The sequence below is a fragment of the Piliocolobus tephrosceles genome, chromosome 12 (genome assembly GCF_002776525.5).
Source record: "Piliocolobus tephrosceles isolate RC106 chromosome 12, ASM277652v3, whole genome shotgun sequence".
Taxonomy (NCBI): Eukaryota; Metazoa; Chordata; class Mammalia; order Primates; family Cercopithecidae; genus Piliocolobus; species Piliocolobus tephrosceles.
The window spans coordinates 115,367,164-115,395,044 of NC_045445.1; the positions used below are offsets into that span (position 1 = coordinate 115,367,164).

Genomic DNA, 27,881 nt, shown 5'->3' on the forward strand with positions numbered 1-27,881 from the left:
TTTTTTTTTTTTTTTTTTTTTTTTTTTTTTTTTTTTTTTTTTTTTGGAGACAGCGTATCGCTCTGTTGCCCAGGTTAGAGTTCAGTGACCCAATTTCAGCTCATTGCACCCCTGCCTCCCGGGTTCAACGATTCTCCTGCCTCAGCCTCCCAAGTAGATGGGACTACAGGTACCCACCACCATGCCTGGCTAATTTTTGTAATTTTAGAAGAGACAGGGTTTCACCATGTTGGCTAGGCTGGTCTCAAACTCCTGACTGCAAATGATCCACCCGCCTTGGCATCCCAAAGTGCTGGTATTACAGGCATGGGCCACCATGCTCAGCCACCTTTGCTTTTTTTTCTACCTCCTTTTACCCATTGTCTATGCCTTGTAATCGGTCCAAATGCCCATCAGTGATAGACTGGATAAAGAAAATGTGGCACATATACATGGAATACTATGCAACCATAAAAAAGAATGAGCTCATGTCCTTTGCAGGGACATGCATGGAGCTGGAAACCATCATTCTCAGCAAGCTAACACAGGAACAGAAAACCAAATACTGTATGTTCTCACTCATAAGTGGGAGTTGAACAATTAGAACACATGGACACAGGGAGGGGAACATCACATACCATGGCCTGTTAGGGGGTGGGAGGCAAGGAGAGGGAGAGCATTAGGACAAATATCTAATGCATGTGGGGCTTAAAACCTAGATGACAGGCTGATGGATGCAGCAAACCACTATGGCACATGTATACCTATGTAACAAACCTACACGTTCAGCACATGTATCCCAGAACTTAAAGTATAATAGTAAAGACACCCAGGCATCTTTCTCAACAACTATCCTCTTCATATTTGTGATCTAAGTAAGTGATTAATACATAGTTGATACGTGAATGCACAATATGTACTCATTTTAGTATTAATTGAATACATAAGACATTGCTTCTTAATTTTGCTTTAATCAGCACAATAATAAAATTTATTGAGAATTTACTGTAGACCAGGTTCTTCCATGCTGTGTGTATATTATTAACATGTTTAACCTATCTTACCAACGCTCCGGAGGTTATATTCTTATGTGCATTTTCAGGTGAGAACACTAAGGTTCAGTGGTACAGAAAATAATTTGAGTCTAGATATTTTGATTCCAGAGCTCATATTCTTAATTCTGTGTACACTACACTTCTGTAGCATGTTTGATAACATATTGGTAACACTCAGTTGCCAAATGTGTTTGCATATATCACAACCAGTATCCTGATATATGTTGGTTGGGTTATGAAATGACACATAATTTGCTCAATGAACATTTATTAAGTTTTTACAATCTGCTAGCCACAATTTGATATTCCTTATATGTACTACCTAAGTTAAGTAACCTAAGTAAATGTAGGAGGATTTGAGACATGCATTTACTTCCTCCTCTTTGATTTCTAAGGCACCACACATTCCAGGTTTTCTTTGTTTTTCTGGCATCTGCTTTCATTTTAGTTTGCTGGTTCTTCCCTATCAACACAAATTCCTGATATCACAGTAACCAGGGATTGGTTCTTAGATCACATTCATTTTCTTGATGATCTTATCTAGCCTCCTGGCATCAAATATTGTCTGTAAGTTGATGTCTCCCAAATGTTTACCCCCAGCTCAGAGCTTTCTGCCAAACTCCAAACTTAGATACACAACTTTCTATACATTCCTAGTCAATTCGAATTTACCTATGTAAAACTAAATTTACTAACAGTCAAATCTGCTTCATCAGTAGTTTTTCCTGTTTCAGTAAGGTTTCACTGTATCCGTCCAGTTGCCCCAACTTAACACCTTGGAGTCAAACTTAGTCTTATTCTTTCTCTCACCTGATGTTGTTAGAAGATTAGAAAACTAGGCCAGGTCCACCTTGACTAAGTGTATATCCAAAATCTGATCACTTCTGACTGCTTACATTGCCACCACCATCATCTCTGGTCTAAATTAGTGAAATAGCCTGTTAAACAGGCCTGCCTGCTTTGGCCTTGCCTTAACTGGAATCCATTTTGTCTGCCAGATGGTCCTGTTAAAATGTAAGACAGATCACATCACTCTTCTGCTGAAAACCTTCCCATGCCTTGCCAGTCATTCAGTAAAATGCAGTCCGCTGTTTTATAAGCCCATGCACAATCACCTCCTCCTTTCTCTCTGTTTCTTCTCTGGCTTCCTTTTCCACCATTGTTACCCTCTCTCATTCCACTGCAGTCGTAGATGCTTCTACCTGGAACACATTTCCTCCACATACTCACATATCATATCTTTAAATCTTTTTCTCAAAGGATACCCACTCAATGATATTTTCCCTGATCATCCTAGTTAAATCTGCAATGTCCCCTTCCCTAGCACCTTCAGTTCCCCTTCCTTGCTTCATTTTCTCCATAACACTTATATCCTTCTATTTTACTTACTTCTCTTGATTAGCATGCCTTCACTGACATGATTCACTGAATGAGAACTTAGATTTTTGTCTGTTGTATATGGCTATACCATCATTGCCTGAGATAGTTTGTAGTTGCTTAATAAACATTTGTTAAAGCAACACTATTTGTAATAAGTAACAGAGTCAGAATTCCATATGATTTCCAAGCTCTTCTCTACAAAATAAAGTTATAATGCCTTGAATGTATAAAGTCTCTTTTGCTAGTTGCTCTTCTACCTGGCAAATCTGTAATTAAAATAATTTTATAAAAAATTGTCTATTTGAAGTTTTTATCTTGTTTGTTCAATTGCCACTAGACAGGCTAGACAAAGATAAGCTTACCAATTGATTATGAATATCTTACATGCTTATTAAAAAGCAAAATAATGGATGTAACACATTATGATTTTCATGTTTGAGGATATATCAGCTCTAATGAGTAGATACTAAAAGAGCCTCAACTTTTTGATTTTCTTATTTCTCCCCAAGACAAGGATAGATATCCCTGTGCTGATGGCATCAAATGCATTGGCAAGCCTAAAATCAAACAAGCTTTCTAGTAGACTCCACTCAAGGTCATCATAAAACTTCCTTTGAAAATTTGCTTGCCAGTTTTTGTCTTCACATTGAAAAATAGTCAGTATATTGGCAACTGATGTTATACATTGCTCAGTGGCAGGTGATACCGCTAAAGATGGTCAATTACATGCTAAAAACAAAAGACTTTGAGCTCTGTTGGATGCCAAAACCTACAGTCAATTCAGTCAATATTTTAGACAATACAGAGGGAAGAATCACTCAAGGAAAATTGCCACAGTATACATTAAATATCTTTGTTTATACCATTTTAGTTTTTCTGACATCTCTAAATGCTTTTCTGTATATGCTGCTGACAAGGAGCAAATTTGTTTGTTTAGAAATTCTGCAGCCTTTCCATCCTTTGCTTTAACTTTCTGGTTGAGGTACTAATGAGCTGTGAAAGGACCAAATGAAAGAGAAATAAGACCTACAGGTAATCTGTACTCTGATAAACTACTCCCAGAATAATTGGAAGTTTATAGTTGTTCTAGGGCAGTGGGAGAAATAAGCAATGCTGGCCAACTCTTTGGAACAACCCGTGTTAATAATATCGTAAAAGAAGATTGCAAGGCAATCACCATCCTTTCAAACAAATGCCATGCATATACTTTCAGGCCTAGGCACAGTGTTATCTGAAAAGTTTAATAGGTAGGATTGTATTTTGTCCCAGTGTTTCTAAATCACGAAATTCTAAGCATACTTGTGACGATTTCTCTTCCACCTTAAATGGCTTCCCTTTTCCCGATTGATAGTTTTTGCAGACCCAACACGTATCTGGCTTTCCTTTTCTACTCAGTTTGCTTGATTTTAATTTAACTTTATGTTAAGGTTTTGAATAGCTGCCGTACTTTCATATTTGGAGTTTAACGTAATTTATGGGGGTGGCAATAATTTGATGACCTTTTTAGTATAATATAAAGCCTATATATGAAAACTTTCAAATAGAATATGTAGTGATTTTGTAGGAAATTTGTAAGTATTATACAAATCAAGAATATGGTAGCTGATTCCACTAGAGACTATTTTGAAAATATAAGGAAACTTTGTTTCTAAACATAGTATTGATTATCTCACTATGTGACAAAAAGGCATTTTTGTTTATTCTGTTTCTTTCCATTTCTGCTTTCCAAAGTAGAACAAATAAGTTGAAATGTACCCATAGGTGTGTTTTAAATTTTTACATATGTTTTGGGTATGATGATATACCAATAAAATTCCAGTAATACTTGCTGCGTATTTCATTGTATCTATATTTTATGTGCTGATTTAAAATTTAAAATGTGAGTAAATTTTAAGGCGTTGTACTAGTGAAACTCATGGTAGTTCATTTTTTATTTTTATATGGACAAGTTATCTGTTTAGAACGCAAAAATTATATACCATATCCAGTCATATTATAAACATATAAGATTGGTCACAGAAAGTTCAAGGGTGAAAAAGACTGGATGAATCAAAGAATTCTATCAACAGTTCTGTGAGTGTGTGAGAGACTTATAATCACATTCACATAAAATATGACACATTATTATATTTTGATTTTTAAATGAAATTTCATAAATCTAGCTGTCTCTGGGAAATGTTTCTTCCCCTTGAGTTATTAGAAAAAAAGTCTGGCAACAAGTTAATATTCAGGATTTTGTGAGACAGATATTGAATTCATTTCTCATCTCTGCTTTTTATTAACTCTTCGACCTTGGGCAAGTTTCTAACCTTTATGAATTGGGTCTCCTTACAGTAAAATGTAGACAATAATCATCCCTTATGTTGTGAAGTTAAATTAGATGATTTAGTGGAGCGCTTACACCATCCCTCACAAATGGTAAACACTTAATTCACTATACTTCTGTTCTGGTGGTAAATTCTAAAAGAATTTAGACGATGAAGAAAGCATTATAGGTTAAAGCACAGTCTACACAGTGGATAGCACCCACTTAGGAGATACACGAGATGAACTGGGGTTCTAGAAGGATGTATTATAATGTCTCATCATAGCCGTATTTAAGAATTAAGAAAGAAAGAAACTTTACCGGCCGGGCGCGGTGGCTCAAGCCTGTAATCCCAGCACTTTGGGAGGCCGAGACGGGTGGATCACGAGGTCAGGAGATCGAGACCATCCTGGCTAACACGGTGAAACCCCGCCTCTACTAAAAAATACAAAAAACTAGCCGGGCGAGGTGGTGGGCGCCTGTAGTCCCAGCTACTCAGGAGGCTGAGGCAGGAGAATGGCGTGAACCTGGGAGGCGGAGCTTGCAGTGAGCTGAGATCCGGCCACTGCGCTCCAGCCCGGGTGACAGCCTGGGTGAAAAACGGAAAAAAAAAAAAAAAAAAAAAGAAAGAAAGAAAGAAACTTTACCAATTTTTAATATACAGGTTTTCAGATAATTTGATATATGGTACTTGATATCTACCTGGAAAAATCAGAGATCCTTAATAGGATGCATAATGTCAGGCCTCTTTCTGATTTATTCGCGTTTCTGGTGCTCTTGATGCGCTGCTGTGCATACGAACACTGAAGTGTGTTTATAGATTATGTTATCTTAAGTAGTAGACTACTTAGTCTTTTTCAGTAATATCAGAGTAACCTAGGAAATCTATTTTACTACATACAAATGCTCTGGACATCTCATGGCAAAGTAGTTGAAAAGATTGAGTTATATACTTTCTTTTTGAAAAAGTCAAGTGTTAGATGAATGGCGAACATTTTCGGGTTGTCAAGTGGCTGTGAGTACTATGTTATTTCTCAAATTATTTCCAAAAGCAGAAAACCTTGACTCTTTCAAGGAGAAGATTCTGTATTAACAATATTAAGAAAGAGACTAGATTTTATAAGATATTCATGCTGTGGAGAGCGCATTTTCAAAATGGGTATTTGGTGGTAGTCCCATTATAAATATGTCAGTTATAAAATATTATATACCTATAGAAAATAAATGGAAAGAAATGGCAAATCTGTTTAAAAATATTACAGGTGAAAAGTTTCAGTGAGGTTTTGACTCTGTTTATGACTTTAGGACATTTACTTTCTATGTTAACCTCACTTAGGGTTCTGTTTTGCTTTTCTACTCACGCTTGCCTCAGTTTGTAATATACACATATCTGTACATATCCTTTAATCCTCTTTTAGTATCTTCACCAAATCAGAAGTGATTGCTCTTATCACTTAGCCCACCCTGATTTTGAGTTTTTTTTTTTTTTTTTTTTTTTTTGAGGTGGGGTTTTGCTGTTTGGCCCAGCCTAGAGTGCAGTGGCGTGATCTTGGTTCACTACAAGCTCTGCCAGGGTTCACGCCATTCTCCTGCCTCAGCCTTCTGAGTAGCTGGGATTACGGTCGCCCACTGCCATGCCCAGCTGATTTTTTGTATTTCTAGTAGAAGACGGGATTTCACCGTGTTAGCCAGGATGGTCTTGATCTCCTGACCTCATGATACGCCTGCCTCGGCCTCCCAAAGTGCTGGGATTACAGGCATGAGCCACCGCGCCGGCCATTTTTTTTTTTTTTTACTTGAAAATATGAGAAGAAATATTAGTATAACAAGAGATGGCAACTTATCAAAGTGTTTCATACTTTTATTTTTCTGAAATGCAGAAGACTTACTTCATTCTTCTCAGTTCTATGAACCCTGAGATCAAAAGTTTTAGTTGTCCATGGGACACAGAGATACAGACCTTGAAGCATGATTACTCCTATTAGGAACCAATGATAAAATTGAACTTCCCATTGCTTTCAGCCAACTCTCCACATGGACCTTATGGTTTACCTTTATCAACAGGATATAGAGGACTTTTACTACTTTCCTTGAGGTGGAGGTCAGAATTTGCATCTGTTAATGAAATCTACCAGAGTCCTCCCAAGAATTAATACCATTCTTTGAAATTACAGGCTCTGAAGTCCTTAACTAAGAATCTCTTTCCTTGAATAGGGAAGCCAACACTGCATTGAAGAAGGCAGTAAGTGAAATAAATGGAAGTGGGATTTGTCATTTCTTCTGCCTGCTCTGTCATGGAAAGATGCTTTGGCCTAATTCTCTCAGGAAAAAAAAAGTCCTCATATTAATATAAAGTAAGATGAAATATTTTTGCATGTCATATGCCACGTGATTCATTATTTTATTCAACAAACATCTAGTATGTTATACTGTATGTCAGTCACTGAACAAAATAAACTGCCTACTGTCATGAGGCTTCCAAGATGCTACATCACCTGTCATAAAAGAACTTCCCCATTTCCACAGTCACACTCTTATAATTGTCTTCCTAATTAGCTCACTAGTTATTTATATTATTTCACTAATTTTAATAATGAAACTAACCCACACAAGCACTTACAGATGCCCAAGAAGTAGAGACAGGGAGTTACCCATTAATTTTCCCATAAGGATTTGTCTCCCTTCTGAAGGCTATACCACATCTTTATTTAAGGAATAAGGAAAAAAGACAAAGATATGTAACATAATTAGAGAGAAAGCACACAGAATTTAGTGATATGTGTGAAAGGTAATGGGATAATCCAAGCAGCTGGTGTACTTGAAGGAGGTGAATATAGCCAATGTCTTTGGAGAAAATTAACCTAGTTAGAAAAGATGTGTCAATTTAGTAGAATATTTTTACAACCTAAAATCTAATTGAACCAAACTCCTCTTTGTTGTTGTTAGTTCTTCGCTAATCTGGGTTGCACTAAATAAGAACAACGAGGCAGTGAAAATGATTTTATAAAAGTTGAATGGCAAGGGGTGATGCTGAATGTTAATACAATCTCCGTATGTTATCTGTGAGCCTTACATGTACCCTCTAAATTAGTATCATACCTATTTTCAGGTGTGTACCAAGAGTGTGAAGTTAAAAAACTTTGCCAAGTTCAAGTACACACTACTTATAAATTCCAGAGCCTGAGTTTGATCTCATGTTTATTTTACTCCAAAGTGAGACACACTTAAAGTTTCCTGAATGCGGACACTGGTTTTATGCAGCATGATTTCTTTGAGACATTGTTATATACAGTGATGGAGGTGTAGGACAGGGGAGGGCAGTGAGATTTTAGAGATGGCTAGCTTGGACATGCAATAGAGTGGGAAAGTGACTGAGGAGAATCAACTGGAGGGGGAGAGATTGGGGAGAGGAAAGATAATCAATAGTGAGAAGTGCAGAGAAATTAGATTAAATGTGGGAAGCAATTTTATTATCAGGAGATAGCAATCTGCGGCCTGAGGGTGAAAATAGACTTGCTACCTGTTTTTTGTAAATAAAGTTTTATTGGAACACATCCATGTTTATTCACTTATGTATTGTCTCCTCCTGCTTTGGGGCTACAATTTGCAGTGATGGAACTGAGTGGGGGCAACTGGCCTTTAGTGGTCTGCAAAATTGAAGATACCTATTTAGCCCTTTACAGAAAAAAGTTTAAGGAGTCTTGGATCACATAATAGGAAGAATAAGATTTTCACTGAAATATGAAGTGAAGAAACTAGGATTGGTGTAACTGTAGATAAGTTTCTATATTTTGTGGAAATCTATTGTGCTAACTTCTAATTTCTTTTTTTTTTTTTTTTTTTTTTTTTTTTTTTTTTTTTTTTTTTTTTTTGAGACGGAGTCTCGCTCTGTCGCCCAGGCTGGAGTGCAGTGGCCGGATCTCAGCTCACTGCAAGCTCCACCTCCCAGGTTTACGCCATTCTCCTGCCTCAGCCTCCCAAGTAGCTGGGACTACAGGCACCCACCACCTTGCCCGGCTAGTTTTTTATGTATTTTTTAGTAGAGACGGGGTTTCACCGTGCTAGCCAGGATGGTATCGATCTCCTGACCTCGTGATCCGCCCGTCTCGGCCTCCCAAAGTGCTGGGATTACAGGCTTGAGCCACCGCGCCCAGCCTAACTTCTAATTTCTTTATACATAGACTTATGGAATAAATGAGTACATAGCTAAGAAGAATATTATAAATGATGACTCAAGAAAAAAAAAACAAAATTCCAAAACTGACTACATGGGAATACATATGTTTAGTTTCTCTTCGTAGCTCACAGTTGAGTAATTTGTATATGCTATTCCAAACTCTATAGACTATAGTCATTCTAGAGGAATATTTAAGTGGCAGTATATGTCAATTTGAAATAATACATTTTCACAAGGTATATGTATTCTGTTTTGATTTTTTTGGCAAGTAAAAACCACTTGTCTAAAGCAGTTTACTTCTGAATTGTTTTTATTTTAAAAGTATAGCCCAATGAATCATTTATTTCCTATTTATAAATTACTGGTTAAAATAAATAAGACTTGGTGTTTTTGCATGAGGCCTATTTGAAAATTAATACAATTGTGAAACTTAGGATTAAGGAAAATAACGTTAAGAATTTATTTGGTCTTCTGAGACATTTTGTAACTATTCTATTTGAAATTGAATTTAGTACTTTTAGAAAATCCCTTGTTGCATCTACCAACTCATATGAATTCCAACCAGCTACTGACATTTAAAATTATTGAAACATCGCCCAAACAGTATAAAATTATTATGTTCATCCTTCTTCCCTGGAGTCTATGAATCTCTGTCAGCCAAGGAATGTCAGTTGGTTTACTGGGGATCCCGTTATTCCTCCCACACCTCATAGGTGTGGTTTCGATTTTCTCCTCATCTTGGAAATAGGTCCTCCTTTTAGGGTGGTTGTAAGAATTATATGAAACAGTATGAACTAAGAAATCACTAGGCTGGACATTGTTCGCATGCCATCCAATAAATTTCTGAGAAAGTTTTTTTAATTTATGTTTATCAAAATTTTATTATAAACTGTTGTTTTTAAAAATAAATCTTTTATATTGGGTTACTAAATTGTTCTAGGTACGTTTCTCTAAATCTTCTATTATTTTCTCTCTGACCTTCCATTGGTTTAGGAGACTTTGCCGTAACAATGCTTATTTCTTTTTCTTCCTTCTTGATTTTACGAGAAAGGTTCTATTTTGTGGATTATAATAGCCAAGACAGAAACTCTCAGGTGAAGTGCAGGAAAAAATAAAGGAATAAAATATAACATAAGTTAGAACGTAAATGTATACCCAAAGATATAAATAGTAGAATTAGAGAAATTAGAGGAAGAAAACATACACACACCCACGTATAAGTTTGTATAGTATATATGTATGTGAATCACATATGAAATATGAGTAGGAATATTGGAAAGGCATATATTTAACATTATGAATATTTTTTGCCATGTTACTCCATTTTCGAGGTATTGATTGGTTAAAACATATTTTATATAAAACCCGAAACTGGAAGCACAGATGACCTTTAATGAGAAATTAAAATTACCCCAAACAATTTAGTAAATACTTATTATCTTTGCAATGGTGTTAGGCGTGTGGTCAGAGTCCCTTCCTTCTTACAGTGTAAAGGTTAGCATAATATCTAAAGGTATGTGGCTTAAAAAAATAATGAAGCAAAATGACTGGAACCTTCATTGACAGTATGTTTCAGAGAGAGTTTAGTATTAGAGAGACATCTGATTTTACAATAGAAAGTTTATTTTAAAATCACATATAAGCTTTTACAGATACTTTTTTTTATAGTAAAATCTCAACTGCTAGAAACTTAGAGTATATCGGTGTATTAGATGGCTGTAGGTTTTGTGGCACTAACAAAAACGCAAGGATGGATGAACGAAAAAATGAGTTTATTTCTCTTTCAGAGTTATTTCTCTTAAATTTGGTGTAGTTGGGAGTGATCAAGGCCTTGTAGGAAGGCTCTGCTCATTCAGGGATCCATAGTCCTTCTGCCTAGTTTTTTGGTCATCCCCTGGGATGCTGTCTTCGTAGTCATGGTCAAGGATAGCTCACAGCTTCATGTGTGTATCACGACCTTTCGGAGGGAGGACAAAGAAGAGAGCATGTCCATGCTCTTTTAGGTCTTAATGATGAAGTTGCATGCATTATATCCAACTGGCCAATATTTGGTTACATGCTACATCTAACTGCAAGGGAAAGTGGGAACTGGAGTTACTTTTCTAGATAGCCAAATTGTCCCCTAAACTTTCTAATACTATATAAAGGATGAAGAAAGATACATATTGGAGGCTCGAGCAGTCTTTACCAGGGCCATTTTTTTTAATGTAGGAATTAAGATTAATGTTTTTGGCTCTAGAACCTGTTGTTTAATAGGCTATAGAATGAGATTTTTAAAAACTAAAATACCCACATATGTGTACCTATGATATACATTTTTGTCTTCTTAAACAGAGCATCCTATGCACAATGTAGCATTTCTGTGACAGATTCTGTAATAGTGAAGAATGTTAAATTTGCTAACATTTAACATAAAAGGCAAATCACAGGATTTAACAGAAGTTATAGAGTTCAAATGGCGGACTTGGCACATGCCTGCCTTTAGAAAGAATTTCTTAGCTTTATTTTTTGCGCAGCTTCTTCTGACTTTTTTTTTTCTGTTTATGTATCTGTGTTTTTAAAAAGCTTTTAAAAATATTTTTTAAATTTTTGTGGCTACATAGTAGGTGTATATACTTACGAGGTACATGAGATACTTTGCTAGAGACATGCAGTGTGAAATAAGGACATCATGGAGAAGGGGGGTCTTATCGGGTCTGTGCTACCATCTGGGCTGTATCCCATTGCTGTCTTTCTGGTATTTTGGTATCTTCCCCAGTGTGATACCAGTGTCTGTGACTTGCGTGCATTATTTAGACTTGACTTTTGATTTCCTACTCACCAACGTAGTGAAGACCGGGTATTTTCCTAGTAGTTTTCAAACCATTGATTGAATTTGTAGAAATTAAGAAAAAATATAATTTGAGTTATTTTTAAGAAGTTTTATGAGGGCCAGACGCAGTGGCTCACACCTGTAATCCCAGCACTTTGGGAGGCTGAGGCGGGTGGATCACCCGAGGTCAGGAGTTTGAGACCAGCCCGGCCAACATGCTGAAACCCTGTCTCTACTAAAAATATAAAAATTAACCAGACGTGGTGGCGTGTGCCTGTAATCCCAGCTACTCAGGAGGCTGAGGCAGGAGAATGGCTTGAACCCAGGAGGTGGAGGCTGCAGTGAACTGAGATCCCACCACTGCACTCCAGCCTGGGCAACAAGAGCAAAACTCCATCTCAAAAAAACAGGAAAAAAAAAGTTATATTATGATATTTTGTAAAAGTACTGTTGCTTAGACTCTTAATTCATTTTCTTCATTAACAGAGATTGATCATATTGTGATAAAGATGTGTTTTGGAATCCAAACCACCTGGTTTTAAGTCCCAGAACCACCAGTTAACTTTGTGACCTTTGGCAAGTCACCTAATTTTTCTATTTCCATTTCCTCATCATACTAATCTCTGTTACCCTGATCTGTTGTGAAAAAATGATATAATGCATATCAAATGATTAGCAAATTGACTGGCACTAAGTACTCAGGAAATAATGGCAGCTGTTGTTATTGCTGTTATATATGTAGTAGTTGTATTTGTTGTTTTAATGTTGCCATAACAGCAAGCCATGATTTTTCCTAAATCCTCATTAGGGCTTAACTTTGAACTGAATTTCAGGCCCTATCAATATTAAAAATTACCTATTTAATAGTGTCATTAGATAGAATGTCATGTACAGTGTTGCATGATGGATTAATTTCTCATAAATCACTTCAGTAATCATTTGTATGCTTTGACTAGTACCCTGGTTTACAAATTATATCTGTGAGAAAACACAGCGGAAATGTGGCAAGAATATTTCCAGGTGTACTAATCCTGGTTCTTCAGAACTGCTTTTCTGTTATTTAGTGAAAGAACCACTTGGTTATCCCTCTGTAATCCTTTATCTCTGAAATAATCTTTTACTGAGGGATAAAAAGATTATAGAATACACCAAAAAATTCACCATCCATGCATTGACTTAGACTCCATAAAAAAGAAGTATGATACATTTAAATGAACTAAGAATGATACAATTTTCAGATGTTCTTGAAGCATTTATGCATTAAAGAACAATAAAACTGTTCTTTATCCAGGTTAAAACTCATATCATATTTTAAGGCTGAATTTAGATAAATTGCAAAAATAAATCAATCTTATCAGTGAAATAAAACTGCTCAGTGATAGACTGTGCCCTCTCAAAGTGTCCCAGCTATTTTTTTCTAAGAGCTTTGTGGTTTGCTGGATTGCTGGTTTCACAACCTATATGTAGCCACTTGATGACTTACCTCAGTTTGAATTGCCCAAATCATGCTTCCAAAAACACACAGAACTCATTCAACTGTCTCCTCATAAAAATCATTTGCCAATTCAATGAACATTGGCCCCCAAACACAGGAATTGGCAGAGCATTTCTTGGGATCTAGAATGTGCTTAGCATTTTATATGCACTATCTGATCTAATCTTACCAGAAATCTTATGGACAGATATTTTTCTTGTTTTATAGATGGAGTAACTGAGATGCAGAGAGGTTAAATATCCAAGATCAGGCAGATGGTAAACCGGGTTTTAAAATATATTTATATGTTGAGTAGTATCAAGGCTATTGCTCTATACTTTATTAGGACAATTTCTAGTAATAGAAATTCTACAACTAGAAATTATGATTAGAAATTGTCTCCAGAAATGAGTTTCTAGAGATTTTTCTAGACATTGCTAGACTAAAACAGTCATTTGTCATCCCTCATTGTTTTACCTTTCTCCTTTCCACTCTTCCACCTTTTTAAATGAGCAATGTCTTCAAGGAACATGGGTGACAATATCTAATACTTTCTCAAATAGGCAGTAATTAAGACTCTGAAGTCTGTGGATAACGTTGAATAAATTTGAGTGTACTCAATTTTGAGAAAAAAACAGAATCATTTTATCCATTCATTGTTATGCCTCTCATCAGAATCATTATTTGCCCAATGTACTGAAGAGAAACATAAACTACTGTGATAAAGACAAAATAGGATTGCAGCATAGGAAAAATAATTAGTTCCAGTTGATGATACTGGCATCTCAGTTCATGAAATGATTGGGGTCTATCTTCCTTATGCGTAGATCTGTAAACAACAAAAATCAAGTTTCCTAGAAAATCTCCTTATTTGATGCCATGACATGTATGAACTGATCTCCAGCTTAGGTGTAATGTAAAACTCTGTGATGATAAAAACATATTTTGGGGTGCTGAAACAAAGCATTAGCCTCTTTATATATCTTTATTTCCAAATTCTCAGATTAAACATGGTTTTAAAATGTCTTTTATTCCAAGGTCTCTATGGAAAATATACAAATGTAGAATTCAAGCAAATTTCTTTTTTCATCAGTTTACTTAGTCTGAAATTCTAGAGCCATTTCCAATTTTGTTTTACAAACTGCAGAAAAAACTTTAATCTCACCTTAGAACATATATACACTTACATATCTAAATAAACCCATATGCACGTCTGAAACAAAAACTGAGACAATAATTCTTAGTATTATATAAGTGGCACAGACTAATACTTTTTATTTTAATTTTAAAATATTCCTAGTCATAACCCACTAACATGATTTTATGAACCATGAATGGATTATGACTTACCATTTGAAAAACAATAGTCTGTAGACAAATAATTACTCAGATCTTAATTAAAATTTTGATTATGACTCTATAGTTGAATTTATGGATCTAAATGTAAAATTTTGCATAGCTTATTCAGATTTGAATTTAGCTTTAAGAAGGCTGTCTTTGAAATGTTTTTGTTTTGTGCACATTCTCAAAGTATTTACATTGAGAATTTGTGTACTAGATGTCATGTCCTTGAGTATAAGGATATGCCTTTAATATGTTCTTCAAAAATTCAATTCTATGTAAATATAAATAAATTATAAAGTTTAATATTTTGATTCAAATTGCACAATGTGAAATATTGTTACTTGAGTACTAGTGCTGTTTACAGTGTTTCATTTGGAGAAGATTATGTGAACTCAAGATTGTTAATGATTTTTAAGAATTCTTAAATATGAGCTAGGTTGAGGTTCAGATTTCAAAGAGTTAAATAATGTTTGCTCTTACACATTTTGGGGGGCGTATTTTTGACAATAATTTTCTGTCTTCTGAAACCCAAACAGTGACTTAAGAAGGTAACCTTGGAGCAATTTATGTTTCAAAACACTTCTTATACATACACAGGAATTTGATAATAATTACAGCCATAACATACTTTATTTAGTTCTTACACAAGGTCAGACACTCTGTCAAGTGCATTATACACTCTTTAATTCTTACCACGGTCTTATTATGGAATTATTATTCTTCCTATTTTACATAGGCAGAAACTAAGGCTTATGCAGGGCTAAGTAACTTTCCCAAAGTCACAAGATTCCCTTTCTTTCTATATCATCAATTTCAGCATAAGTGGTTGGTTCATACAGGAGCATAACAGGAGTAGGAAAGGATATGATACGGTTTCTTGGTCGTTTGTATTTTCTTGAAAGAATTGCCTTCTTTCTGCATTTGAAGCCGGGTCTGGTTCTTCTAAAACACAAATTCAAAAATAAAATTATCAAGAATTTCAGGATAGTATCAGCAGATAAAAGAGGCATGTGTTTCTTCTGCGCTCGGGGCCCCGTGCAACTGCTCAGGTTGCACAAACATGAAGCTGGTTCCACCTGTTCACATCTCTCAGGCTACCTTTGTTATTTTCCCCCTTAATGCTGCCTTTGATATTTATTATTAATAGTATTTAGAGATAGAAGGGATACACCATGAAACTTGTTCTAACCCCTAAGACCTTCAGAAATTGCCTTACTCTTAAACAGGGGTCCCATTCAAGTAGCCCTTTCAGAGCACTTAGGCTCTTTGAGATGATAAAGTTGGGTGATTGTGACTCCACCAGGATGGCCTCTCTCTGCCACTTCTATATAAACTGGAAAAAGAGTGTGTCATTTGATGAAAATGTCATAGCAATAACTGCCACTGTGCCTTGTCATCTCAAAGGACTTAACAGTTGGGGAAATTTAAAATATTAAAATTTCCAAATTTGAGCATTTTCCATAAGAGCACAAGTAAGTTGATTCTGGCAGCATAGTGGGTTAAGTCCCAGAACTGAGAAGGACAGGAAATGCAGCGCATACACACCAGGGGAAAGCCACCAAAGGTTGAGTTTTCTCTAGGTGAGATTATGAAATCCCCCAGACAGCTTCTGTTGTTCTACACTGCTTTTTGGTTCCTTTACAAAACCTTGTTTGTTAGGGGGCCCAGTGCCAGCTTGCAATATTTGGGGAATGCAGAAGATTCCTCTACAAATATTTCTCCAATATTCGTTTGTTCTGCTCAACTCCATAAATAGTATGCCTATGTTCTTGACCTCAGCAAAATCCCTGTTGAGCATGGTCTCGGGACTTTTGAAGCCCAGCAACCTACAAGGAGTACACTCCTCCCAAAGAAAAACCTCCTGCAAACTTACTAGTTCACTCAAATTTTTGCCCTTGATAAATGCCTTTAGGTTAAAGCGGCAAACATGTAGGTTATCCCAAGAAGCCTCTCCTATCACTTGAGAGTATGGTTCCCATAGCATGCAAATCTCTGCAAACATATGGCCAGGTTTAGAGGTCGTGTTAACGACCCTGTCTCTATTACTTGGCTTCAGATGGGGAGAAGTTAGAGCCACGCAGAACACTCCAGCCTCTCCAGAGGAAGTCTTTCTCACCAAATTTTTCTAATCGACCTCCTTGCTTGCCCTTACACACCTTTAAGCTAGATAGTGGATTAAGGGTTGTGAGACCAATTTTGTGATCACTTCTTAGCAATTTTTTAACAGGTACCCTGGATCTTCTCTTTAGAATTATGGATGCTTTGTACACTTTGTTCTTGGCCTTAGGGTCCAGGTAGAAATTCCAAGACAACCGTTTGCAATCTCACTTAATATCCTGCTAATTAAATTGGGTTAAAACATACTGCATATTTTACTTCTCCTAAGATAATGTCTTACTATTTAAATAGTGACCTTCTGGAAAGAAAGGCTAAATCATAGAAGTAATTATACTCTTAGAAATTTTAGATGGGTGGGTGAGGTTTTTTTTTTCTTTCTAAATGTTTCCTTCCTTTCCCCTACCTCCTTGTTTTCTTACTGATACCTTTAGTGGTCTGTAAACATTCGGAAATATTTCATTACCTAGGGCCTCTCAGGAAGAGATGTTTCCTTTAATGCCATTGCAAAGGTATGTAAAATATAATTCTGATAATGTATATGTAAGTTATTGTAAATAAGAATTGAGGAAAGTTCCTATGGATCAATATTTAGGGCATTTAAAAAGCAACATAGGGTGATACGCTCATTTACTCCTTCCAGTAATCTAGAAGAACTTTAATACTATATTAACTTGTTGTGGATTTTGACTATTTGAAAATTGATGTATGCATGAGGAAGTTAAAATGAAAGCTCACTATTTTCTGTGTCTGCTTTTCCTATGTCTGATAATACAGGTGGACAGTCCTAGCATTTTAAATACTTCATTCGATTTATCATTTAATGTACTGGAACAGTCTGCAAAGACATTAATTGTGTAATACCCAATTTATTTTATTGTGCAGCATTTGGAAGCTCCTGAAGACAAGTCATTTGGCAGTTCATTGATAGAGAGTGAAGTAAACCTGGACCGTTACCAAACAGCTTTAGAAGAAGTATTATCGTGGCTTCTTTCTGCTGAGGACACATTGCAAGCACAAGGAGAGATTTCTAATGATGTGGAAGTGGTGAAAGAACAATTTCATACTCATGAGGTAAACTAAAACATTAATTTACAAAACGAAACATGACTTGTGATAATGGCAAGTCATCCTGTTTCCTCAATTACTCTCTTACATCCTTGTATTTTGGAAATTTAGTTATTATTATGTGCTTGGGATGCCAACAGTCAGATTTTGAAGTTCTCTTTTGGAGAGCAACCATCGAAGGCATTTCTATCTGATTTGCCAACAGGACTATGAAAGCCCAGGTCCTTTCTCTTGTGTCAAGGCAATGCTGAGGCATTACTTACATTCCCGACCCAGTACTTGTATGGTATTGGGCTTAACTTCTCTCAGTGGGAGACTTTTCCTGAGATGATATACTCGTTTGGCTTCTTTCCCTTCCCTGTCCTTTTTCCTTCTTCAGCTCCCTTGCAGAACTTCCAGGGAGCTCTTCTTTAATAAGTCACTTGCACTGAAATCCTTATCTTGGGGCCTGCTTCTGAAGAACTTGACTTAAGATATTTTTCCTTCATTCATATTAAAAGTGGTTTTGGGATTCTGCAAGTACAACTTAAGATCCTTTTACTGGGAAAATAAATCTAAATGGGCCACAAGTTTAAAACTGCCAACAAATAAAACTCAAAACCACACTGATTTACCTAGAGTTCTAATTACAATTGTTAACTTCCTTCTTTGTTAGGGGTACATGATGGATTTGACAGCCCATCAGGGCCGGGTTGGTAATATTCTCCAATTGGGAAGTCAGCTGATTGGAACAGGGAAATTATCAGAAGATGAAGAAACTGAAGTACAAGAGCAGATGAATCTCCTAAATTCAAGATGGGAATGCCTGAGGGTAGCTAGCATGGAAAAACAAAGCAAGTAAGTCCTTATTTGTTTTTAATTAAGAAAATTAACAAGTTTTGGAATCTTGTTATTATTTTGATGTGGTTTGATGGTTAAGTTATGATTCTCAGTTTGTTTCCAAGGCACACAGCTTTCTTTCAAGGGACACTGTGGTTGGATTTTCATGGCAATAACATTTTGGTTTTCACTTTTACAACTAAAAGAGCAGATGCTAGATAGATGCACTGTTCTCTACAGAACTATGTTTTGAGAGTTGCCAAAATTCTGTCATACTTATTATTTTCTAGGTTTTCCTCCAAAAATTAAAATGTAACTATAAAAGACACAGAATCATGCACAGGAGATTATGTACATAAAATCCCTTATTAGCTACAGTTGACAGGAAACTTCTCTTCTGAAGAAAAAGCCCTTGAAAATATTAAAGAGTTACTCCTCTATGTATGGAAATCCTCTTGAAAAAAATTATTCAAACGTTTTTGGGAAATTCGTATTCAAATACAGTATGGCTGTGAATTATCTTAAGAATATATATTGACTTAATAAAAAGGTTTTGAGATGTTTCTGAAAAAAGGATACATTTCTTATAAAGGTAACCAGCAGATCTCATCATTCTGGATATGTTGCTTTGATTTATATTGTTAGGTGTGTGTATTCATGTAAAGCCTATCAAGACAAGATTTTATTTTTAAATGAAAAGAAATGAAGTGCCAACTGTGGATTTGAATACATTAAGTTACAAAATTATCCAAATGCCTTAAGTTTATTTAACTATTATTTATGAAGACTAAAAGCTTTAAAACTAGGACCAAGGAAACTCATTAGATATGCTAGAAGCATTGGTATTCCAGTACTAAATTACAGTGTGAAATTAGGGAGAGGAAAAACACATTTTTAAGCTCAGGCCTTTTGAAAGAATAAATAAGGTACATATAAGATAGAGGTTTCATAACTGTATATGTATTCCAAGCCAGGAGATACTAGTCTATGCGTATTGATAAAATTTGCCTGCTGTGATCATGGTGATGATTGTCACTCATCACCAAGAGGTGAGAGGTACAAGCGTCATAATTATTGAGTCTGCACCCCCTCCGCCCCCCGTGTTGACCAGGTCCACTAATTTACTCCATCTGTTATTGATATTAAGATACAAGCCGCCTACTTGTGGTCATATGCCAACATTCTTCAGGTTAGAGCTTCTATTTGCAGTGATCTGTGGAACTTAAAGCAACCTCAAACAAAATTAGGAAGTTTTGAAAATCCAACCTCCTCTTTTACTGCCCTTGCCATAATAGCACCAGTGTCTTCTCCTTTGTGCACTCTATTTTTCCATACTCTCCTGGAGGCGAAATGCTCTCACTGTTCTTATACTCCCCACTTTCAATAAGACTAACAATATGGCATTAATTATTCATACTAATCAGTTAATTAATTGCTGTGTGAAAATGAGTTGCAAGAAAATAGGAATTCCTCCTGGAATTAAAATTGCAACTTTTTCTTATCTGAAACATTTTTAAAAAAAAGTCTTTTATCTGTGATTCTAATGTTTAAAAAGATGTTTATTCAAAATATCTCCCTTTCAAGGGATACCTGCCATTAAATGAATAATGACAGACATATAGATATGTGTGCATGTAATTTCCTCATCCCCATCCCACTAGATAATGGGAATTCTAAAATGGCAGTATTACTACCTAGCTGAGATTGACATAAAAAATTAGTTTGTCCTTAGGGAAGATTTAGGAGCTTTGGCATGTGTTACAGCTTTTAGAATAATTATCAAGAAGGCAAGGACAGCCCTCTAACTGGGATAGCTTTTGCTAAACATCTTACAGAGTTTTTAAAATGAGACACGTACATGCAACCACTTCTGTCACGTAGTCTTTTCTGGAAAATTCCTTAAAAATGAATTTACAAAGCATTATTTGAGCAGCACAAATTCAGAAAGAATATGAGAGTTTATAAATAACAGTGAGTCTTCCTTGCCACTTGAACTAACTTTGTATGTGTTCATGCATAAAACCTATTAAATTCTAATGAGATAAGCCATTATGTAAACTTTGCTGGACCTAATTTTTGAAAGATTTTGTGGGAAGAAACACAAAGGTGATTAGGAAAAGAGGATATTGTCAGTATTTTTAAATAACTAATCTAGGTTTTACTTAATGCTTCAAATAAATTGTAACCTGCTCAGTTTCCATTATCATGGTCATATCAATGATTAGCTTCAACGTGGAGCATTACCTATTTTTTTCTAAATATGTGATTACTTCAGAGTGGAAAATTACTAGTAAAAACCTCGCTCTACCTAAGACAGGGTTTGGATAGATCCAGTTGGAAGCCGTTATTTCCCACCTAAGCCTTGGTTTAGCGATTAGAGAAATGATAATTAACAGTTGTCTAGGCATATTAAGTATATCCAAAGCTATGCTATAACTTCTAAGTTGATATAACAAAAATTAAAAACTTCTTGTAAATATAGATAAGCTTATCACTAAAATATATGAACATTTACACTTAGCAATTACAAATACCATCTACCAACATATTTACTATTAGGTTGCCACAAAAGTAATTGTGTTTTTTTCCATTGAAAGTAATGGGGGAAACCGTAATTACTTTTGCACCAAACTCATAGCAACAATCAAATTACATTTGATATATAAACATTGTGAGATATATATATATATCTTTATATGAACAAATATTAATGGAATATGTTATCAGAAACAATTAATGGCACTGGAGACTCAATGATCATACAGGGTCTGGACCCAGATCTCATGAAATATATTCTGGAGAGGCTGGCAACTAATTAAAAAAAAAAAAAAAAAAAAAAAACCAAACAAATAAAAATACACTTTTTGAAGAGATTAAAAGGTAATGTGATAGAGAATGGTTGAGGGGGCTACTTTAGATTTTGTGATCCAGGTAAGACTTTCAAGATTGGTACCATTTAGTTTGAGATTTGAACGACAAGAAGGTACCACTATTCACAGATCCCAAGGAAGTGTAGTTCACGGAGTAGCAACAGCTAATGCAAAGGCCCTAAAATAGGGACTGTTTGGCTTGCTGGAGGAACCAAAAGACCAGGGGAACTGGAGAGTTGCAGGGTGTAAGTTAGATGGCTGAGGTCTGAGATGGGGTTGAAATATAGGTAGGAGACTAATTACATATTGGTAGTGTCAGTCAGGGCTTTGAATAAGGGCTTTGAATTCTATACCAAGGGCAAGACAAAGCCATCAGATTTTATGAAGGTGAGAGATAGGTCAAGAAAACCTATCAGTAAGGCCACTGGAGGAAGAGAGGACAGTTATTAGGCCAGTAAAGGTAGCCAGTTAAGACACAGTAGTGTCTTAGACCAGTTGGTAGTTGTGATAAAAGTATACAGTTATTAGGCCAGTAAAGGTGGCCAGTTAAGACACAGTAGTGTCTTAGACCAGCTGGTAGTCATGATAAAAGTATACTCTACTATCTTAGCCAATTAGTTAATTAAAAAACCACTTCTCTGTTTAGTTTTAGCTCCTTTTTTTTTTCTCCTTTTGACAGTAAAAATGCTTTTTCCTTCGGAAATAGACGTCTTTGATTTGTGCCTACAGTTACTGTTATACAAGTTGCATCTAGGAAATACTATTTATCCCATAAACCATCAACAATTACCATGCAAAACAAGAAATATTAACAACACAGAGATAATAGCGTGCCCTGATTTCTGTCTTACATAAAATCCTCTCCAGTTTGCCTAAGGTATAATGTCTTGCTTTCTCAAGCTCTTATTTATGTGAACTGGTGCAATATACTTTTCATTTATGATCTCTACTTCATAGTTTTATAAAACAGCAATAGTCGCATGAGGCTGACATACCTCTAAAAGGTAGTAGGTGAGATAGGGTATAAAAAATCAGTTTGTGAATGCAAAATTATTATAAAATGTAAAGAAAGATTATTGTAATAAATAAGACGAGCTATCAGTTAACTATTTTTACCCTACCATATCACTTTTTAAATAAAATTTTGCATTTTATGTATAAAACATAATTTATATAATATATAATTTTATAGATAATATATAAAATTTTATATATTAAAATTATATATAATACATATTATATAATTATAATTTTGTATATATTATGTAATTTTATATAATATATAATTATGCATATTATATATAATTTTATATAACATATAATTATGCATATTACATATAATTTTATATAATATATAATACTATACATAATTATATAATATATAAAATATATAATATATAAAATTATATGTTATATATGATATATGTAATTACATATAATATATAAAATTATATATGATATATGATATATATGTAATTATATATAATAGATAAAAATATATAATATGTAATTATATGTAATAGATAAAAGTATATAATATGTAATTATATATAAAATATAAAATTACATATTCATATATAATATGCAATTTATACAAATTATATATTGTATATAATATGTATTTATATATAAATTTATATAAATATATTTAAATTTATATGTTGTATATAACATATTTATATATATAAATTATATATTACATATCATATAATTTATATATATAAATTCTAATCATCCTGCTCATGCTCCCTTATCCCCATACAAAAGACCCACAACTATACCCTTTGGTGTGTGTGTGTGTATGTATATATAAATTTATATATAAATATATATTATATATAAATATATGTATAATTTATATATATGTATAATTTATATATAAATTAACGTATTACAAATTTAAAAATTTTTTAAAATATGTATATATAATATATATAGTTACATATAATTTTATATTATATAATTCTATGTGTGAAATTATACATTACATATAAAATTATAATTATATAGACACATATAATTTTTTTAATGTTTTAAATTTTTTTGTAGGGATGAGGTCTTGCTATGTTTCCCAGGCTAGTCTCAAGCTCTTGGCCTCAAGTGATCCTCCCACTTTGGCCTCCCACTTTGGCCTCCCACAATACTGGGATTACAGACATGAGCTACCAAACCTGTACCTCATAGATGTTTTTTACATTTTTTCTCCAGTTTTTTCTAATTGCCTCATTTTTTCCCCAAAGGGTATAGTTGTGGGTCTTTTGTGTGGGGATAAGGGAGCATGAGCAGGATGATTAGAATTCCATTTGCAGTTATTTTTTCACCACTGCAACATTTAAAAATATGCTTTCAAAGGAACGTCAGGAAAAAATCACCATACAGATACTTCCTCCTTCCTTTCTCCTTCATAACCACACTCTCATTTGATTCTTTCCTTGCTAATGTATTTTATCTCCAATTCTGGTGCTTTCATGGATGTAAAACTATGATGAGGTAAAAGCTAATACAGTAAAGAAGTTTATTAACACATCTCCAGTCACAAACGAGTTTGGCATGACTATGCTGATACTGGTCAGTTACAAAACTTTACCAATGTTTACAAGATTTAAATGAGAAAACTAAGTGCCACTGCTTTCACAATTATAATAATTAAAACAAGAGAATGTTGATGTGGTTTTGTTAGAACCCCTTGAGAATAAGCCAAATGATTTTTTTTTAATGCTGTGGAATACACTTGGGATGGTAGGAGGTAAGGGAGAGGGAAGCAAAACACACAACTTCCAACTGTGGAAGTGCAAGGAGACAACTGGCATAGGGACAACAGAAGATTTTCTTCTCTCTGAATAAACTAATTAATTTGATTGAAAAATGGAACCTACAGAGAGAAACAAAGATTTACTGACATTTTTACGAGGACTCAAGCACAGCAAATTCCATCAACTTTCCTGATAATTGTAATTAGGACATGCAGGCAGAAACTGAAACCTTTGTGATGGTAAAGGAAAAAAAACTGAAAGCAAGTCAGGAGGCCAAGTGAAGTTGTGTTCTGGTTTATATCAGCAGGAGAAGAGATTTGAATAGTAGCTGGGTAGAAACACAAGCCATAATATGGAAAATAATTGTGATTCACTATCAATGTTTTGACTGGACAGAAAAATACATCTAACAAATATGGCTCATCTCTTTTCCCCCGCCCAAATGTCTATATGAATCTTGAAATAAGATAGCATATGTGAGAGTGGATAGAGAAAAGCAGGTGCTGAACAAATGAGTGGGTTATTTTCTCCCAAGTGCAGTGAATAGAAGTTTGCACATGTGAATATATGAATGAATAGATGAACAACTAAATTAAGTTACTCAGGTAGTTCCAATCTTGGAACTGAATTCATTGCAGTAAATACTTTGGAGGTGCATAGTCTCAAACTCCTAATTGGGATTTTATTTCACACTGTGGTAAAATCATTGATTTTACTTTTTTGCTTCTTCCAATAATGTTAAAGCAATAGTAACTTGCAGATCAAGGTGGTGTAGGACCAGTAGCATCAGCATCACCTGAGAACTTGTTAAAAATGCAGACTCTCAGCTCTCATTCTGATATACAGAATCAGAATTGTGCAATTTAGCAATATCCCAGGTGATCCCTGATCAGTTTAAGTTTGAGAAGCACTGATGGAACTGAAAGTATGACAGAGTAGAAATCTAAACTTCTTTGTAAACCTCTACTTAGGTATCTTCTGTTCCATTTTTCTATCAAGTGAAGTGGGCCGAATATTTTAATTACTTTCTCGGGAGCTCTAAAAATGGTGCTGATACTTCATTCAATCCTCATATGTTGATATCATTCCCCATGGATGATTAAGAAATAGCAAGATTCTGGTTCAATAATATATAACAGAGACAACATATGAGTGTTGATGAGTATTGATAATTAGCTGTTGGACTAAGAAGTAGGAATTATTTGTAGATGATAACCTGACATTTGGTTAGGTTGCAAATGGATAGGTCATAATACTTTTTCTATAAATGATTAAAAATGTAAAAACAAAAAAATGTGATAATGCAGCTCAGTGTGGACATCTCTTCTAATAATGCATGTGACTCATCGTTTAAATTATAGGAAAGCTAAATTTCTGGAATTCACAGAAATGAGAGAGCAGTATCTTCAAAAACAATGCTTTCTCACAAAGATAAATAATGCTAATATGGTTTGGCTCATCTTGATTTATAGTTCTCATAAGACCCATGTGTTGTGGGAGGGACCTGGTGGGAGGTAATTGAATTACGGGGGTGTTACCCTCATGCTGTTCTCATGATAGTGAGCTGTCACAAGATCCGATGGTTTTATAAGGGGTTTGGCCCTTCTTCCTGCTGCCATGTGAAGAAGGACATGTTTGCTTTCTCTTCTATCATGATTTTTTCTGAGGTCTCCCCAGTCACGCCAAACTATGAGTCAGTTAAACCTGTTTTCTTTATAAATTACCCAGTCTCAGTCGTGTCTTTATTAGCAGGGTGAGAACAGACTAGTACAGTACATTGGTACCACAGAGAGTGGGGTGCTACTGTAAGGATACCCAAAAATACGGAAGTGACTTTGGAACAGGGTAACAGCCAGGGGTTGGAACAATTCAAATTAAATTAATAGGCTATCTCAGAGAGCAGGTTTAATAGAAGTTGATGTTTTAATCTTAATTTTGATATTTCTGATTGGGAATTTTTGTACTATGTCTTATTTGTAGTTATACTACTTACACATTCAGGAAACATTTATTGAGTGTCTAGTATGTGCCAGATACTATGTAGTGGCAAAATTATTGAAGTTGAGAGTGGGCTTCTATTGCCATATAAATGAATATAATCTCAGTGTGTCAATATTACCTATTCTTACTAGAGATAATTTAAACAGTCTTCCAAACATGATATATTAATATTTGTCCTTGGCTTCTGATGACATCTGTAAATTTCTTTATTTCCTTTAAAAGCATTTAATCAGGAAGATTGATTTGAGGATTGCCATTATGTATTTGCCACAAGAATCTTTTGCGTCTAGCCACACAGCTTCTTTATGTTACTGTTACTAAACTGAATTTATGTTTTCAAAATGAGAATAAATTTGTTTGCATTTTAACTTTAATCTTGCCTCAGGTAGTTGAAAAATATTAATAATTAAACTGTTCAGCTATATGGATGGAGAACAAAAATAGATCAGGATTTGAAAACAATGACACATTTTCGATTCTCTCACAGAATGCACTATGAAAACGATACGCTTTGTCACATTCCATTAAATAGGAAAATAAATGTGGTACATGTTTAATTTTGTGAAAAACTCGAACATTTCCCTTCATTTCTAGAACTTTATGTTGGGTTCTTTGTGAAATATTTACTGTGAGGTTGTAATTTCAAGTTTGACCTCCAAGACTAGGTTGCAGGGTGCAGTATAATAATGATTGCAATTAGTGGGAATTTTTGAAAAATATACGTGACATGCTCTCCTTGTCTTATTTCCTAGACCAAAAGGTCAGCATACTCAGTGGTGGGAAAGAAGGTGCTGTAAAGAGGAGAATGAACACATTAGTTTTAGGGGGAAAAAAAAAAAAACTGTGTAATTTTGTCAGACCCTTGCCTCACTTCATTCTCTGATGGAAACTTCTATATTAGTGCCTAAGATTTATACACATAATGACACTATCCAGTTTCAGGCTTTGCAGCTAAGTCTAGTAAATGATACCAGAATTTGGAGGAGAGCAGATCTAGTTACTGAGGCAAGTACGTAAACTAGGCCAGTAGGGTTTCGACACGTTCACAGATGCTGAGGGTACACATTCAGAAATTTAACATGGGAACTAGAGGACAATAACGATGGATGTACTTGTGGTAAAGGTGATGAGATAGTGAAAACAATGACAGCTAAAGTCTTACACATTTGAGGGGGTAATTTGTTCTGTTTGGATTCTGGTTTTAAAGCTTATATTTCACAGGGCACTCATTGAACTTTGATAAACGTTATAAATTTTGGGAGATGAAAAATACTAATATGCTTCCTATGGACCATTCGTTATTGCCACGCAAGAACAACAAAAAACTATGTACATATGTTTGTACATGCACTACTCAAGCTTTTCTTTTAAATGAATGTTGCTTTTCTGTATTAAAGCAAGTTTGCCATTTCTTGAACTATAATATATCATTTCTGATTCCTATATTTAATTATGTACTATACATTTTTAAAATATCTAGTCATTCATTTTATATGGTTGGCATATATTTGAGGGAAAATGAGTCTTGAAGGTTATTGTGGAGGAGGTGGAGAAAAATCGCCAAACAGAAGCCTCCAGTAATTATCCCTGTTGCAGGAACATCAGATTGATCAACTGCCCACACTAGAAACATACCTTCCTTCATAAGAGTGAAAAATTAGGTGCATGATCGTAGTACCCGGTTTTCGGTTCATGTCACTGAAGCAGGCACAGAAGAGGGTAGTAAAGG

General features: G+C 34.9%; 1 protein-coding gene across 1 annotated transcript in view; it reads left to right on the top strand.

Moving 5' to 3' along the window:
- DMD (dystrophin) overlaps positions 1–27,881 on the top strand; it is a 2,292,995-nt gene that overhangs the window by 681,684 nt on the left and 1,583,430 nt on the right. Inside the window, 2 exon segments of the mRNA XM_026451980.1 lie at positions 17,527–17,715; positions 18,365–18,546. Coding sequence (XP_026307765.1) covers positions 17,527–17,715; positions 18,365–18,546 — 371 coding nt within the window.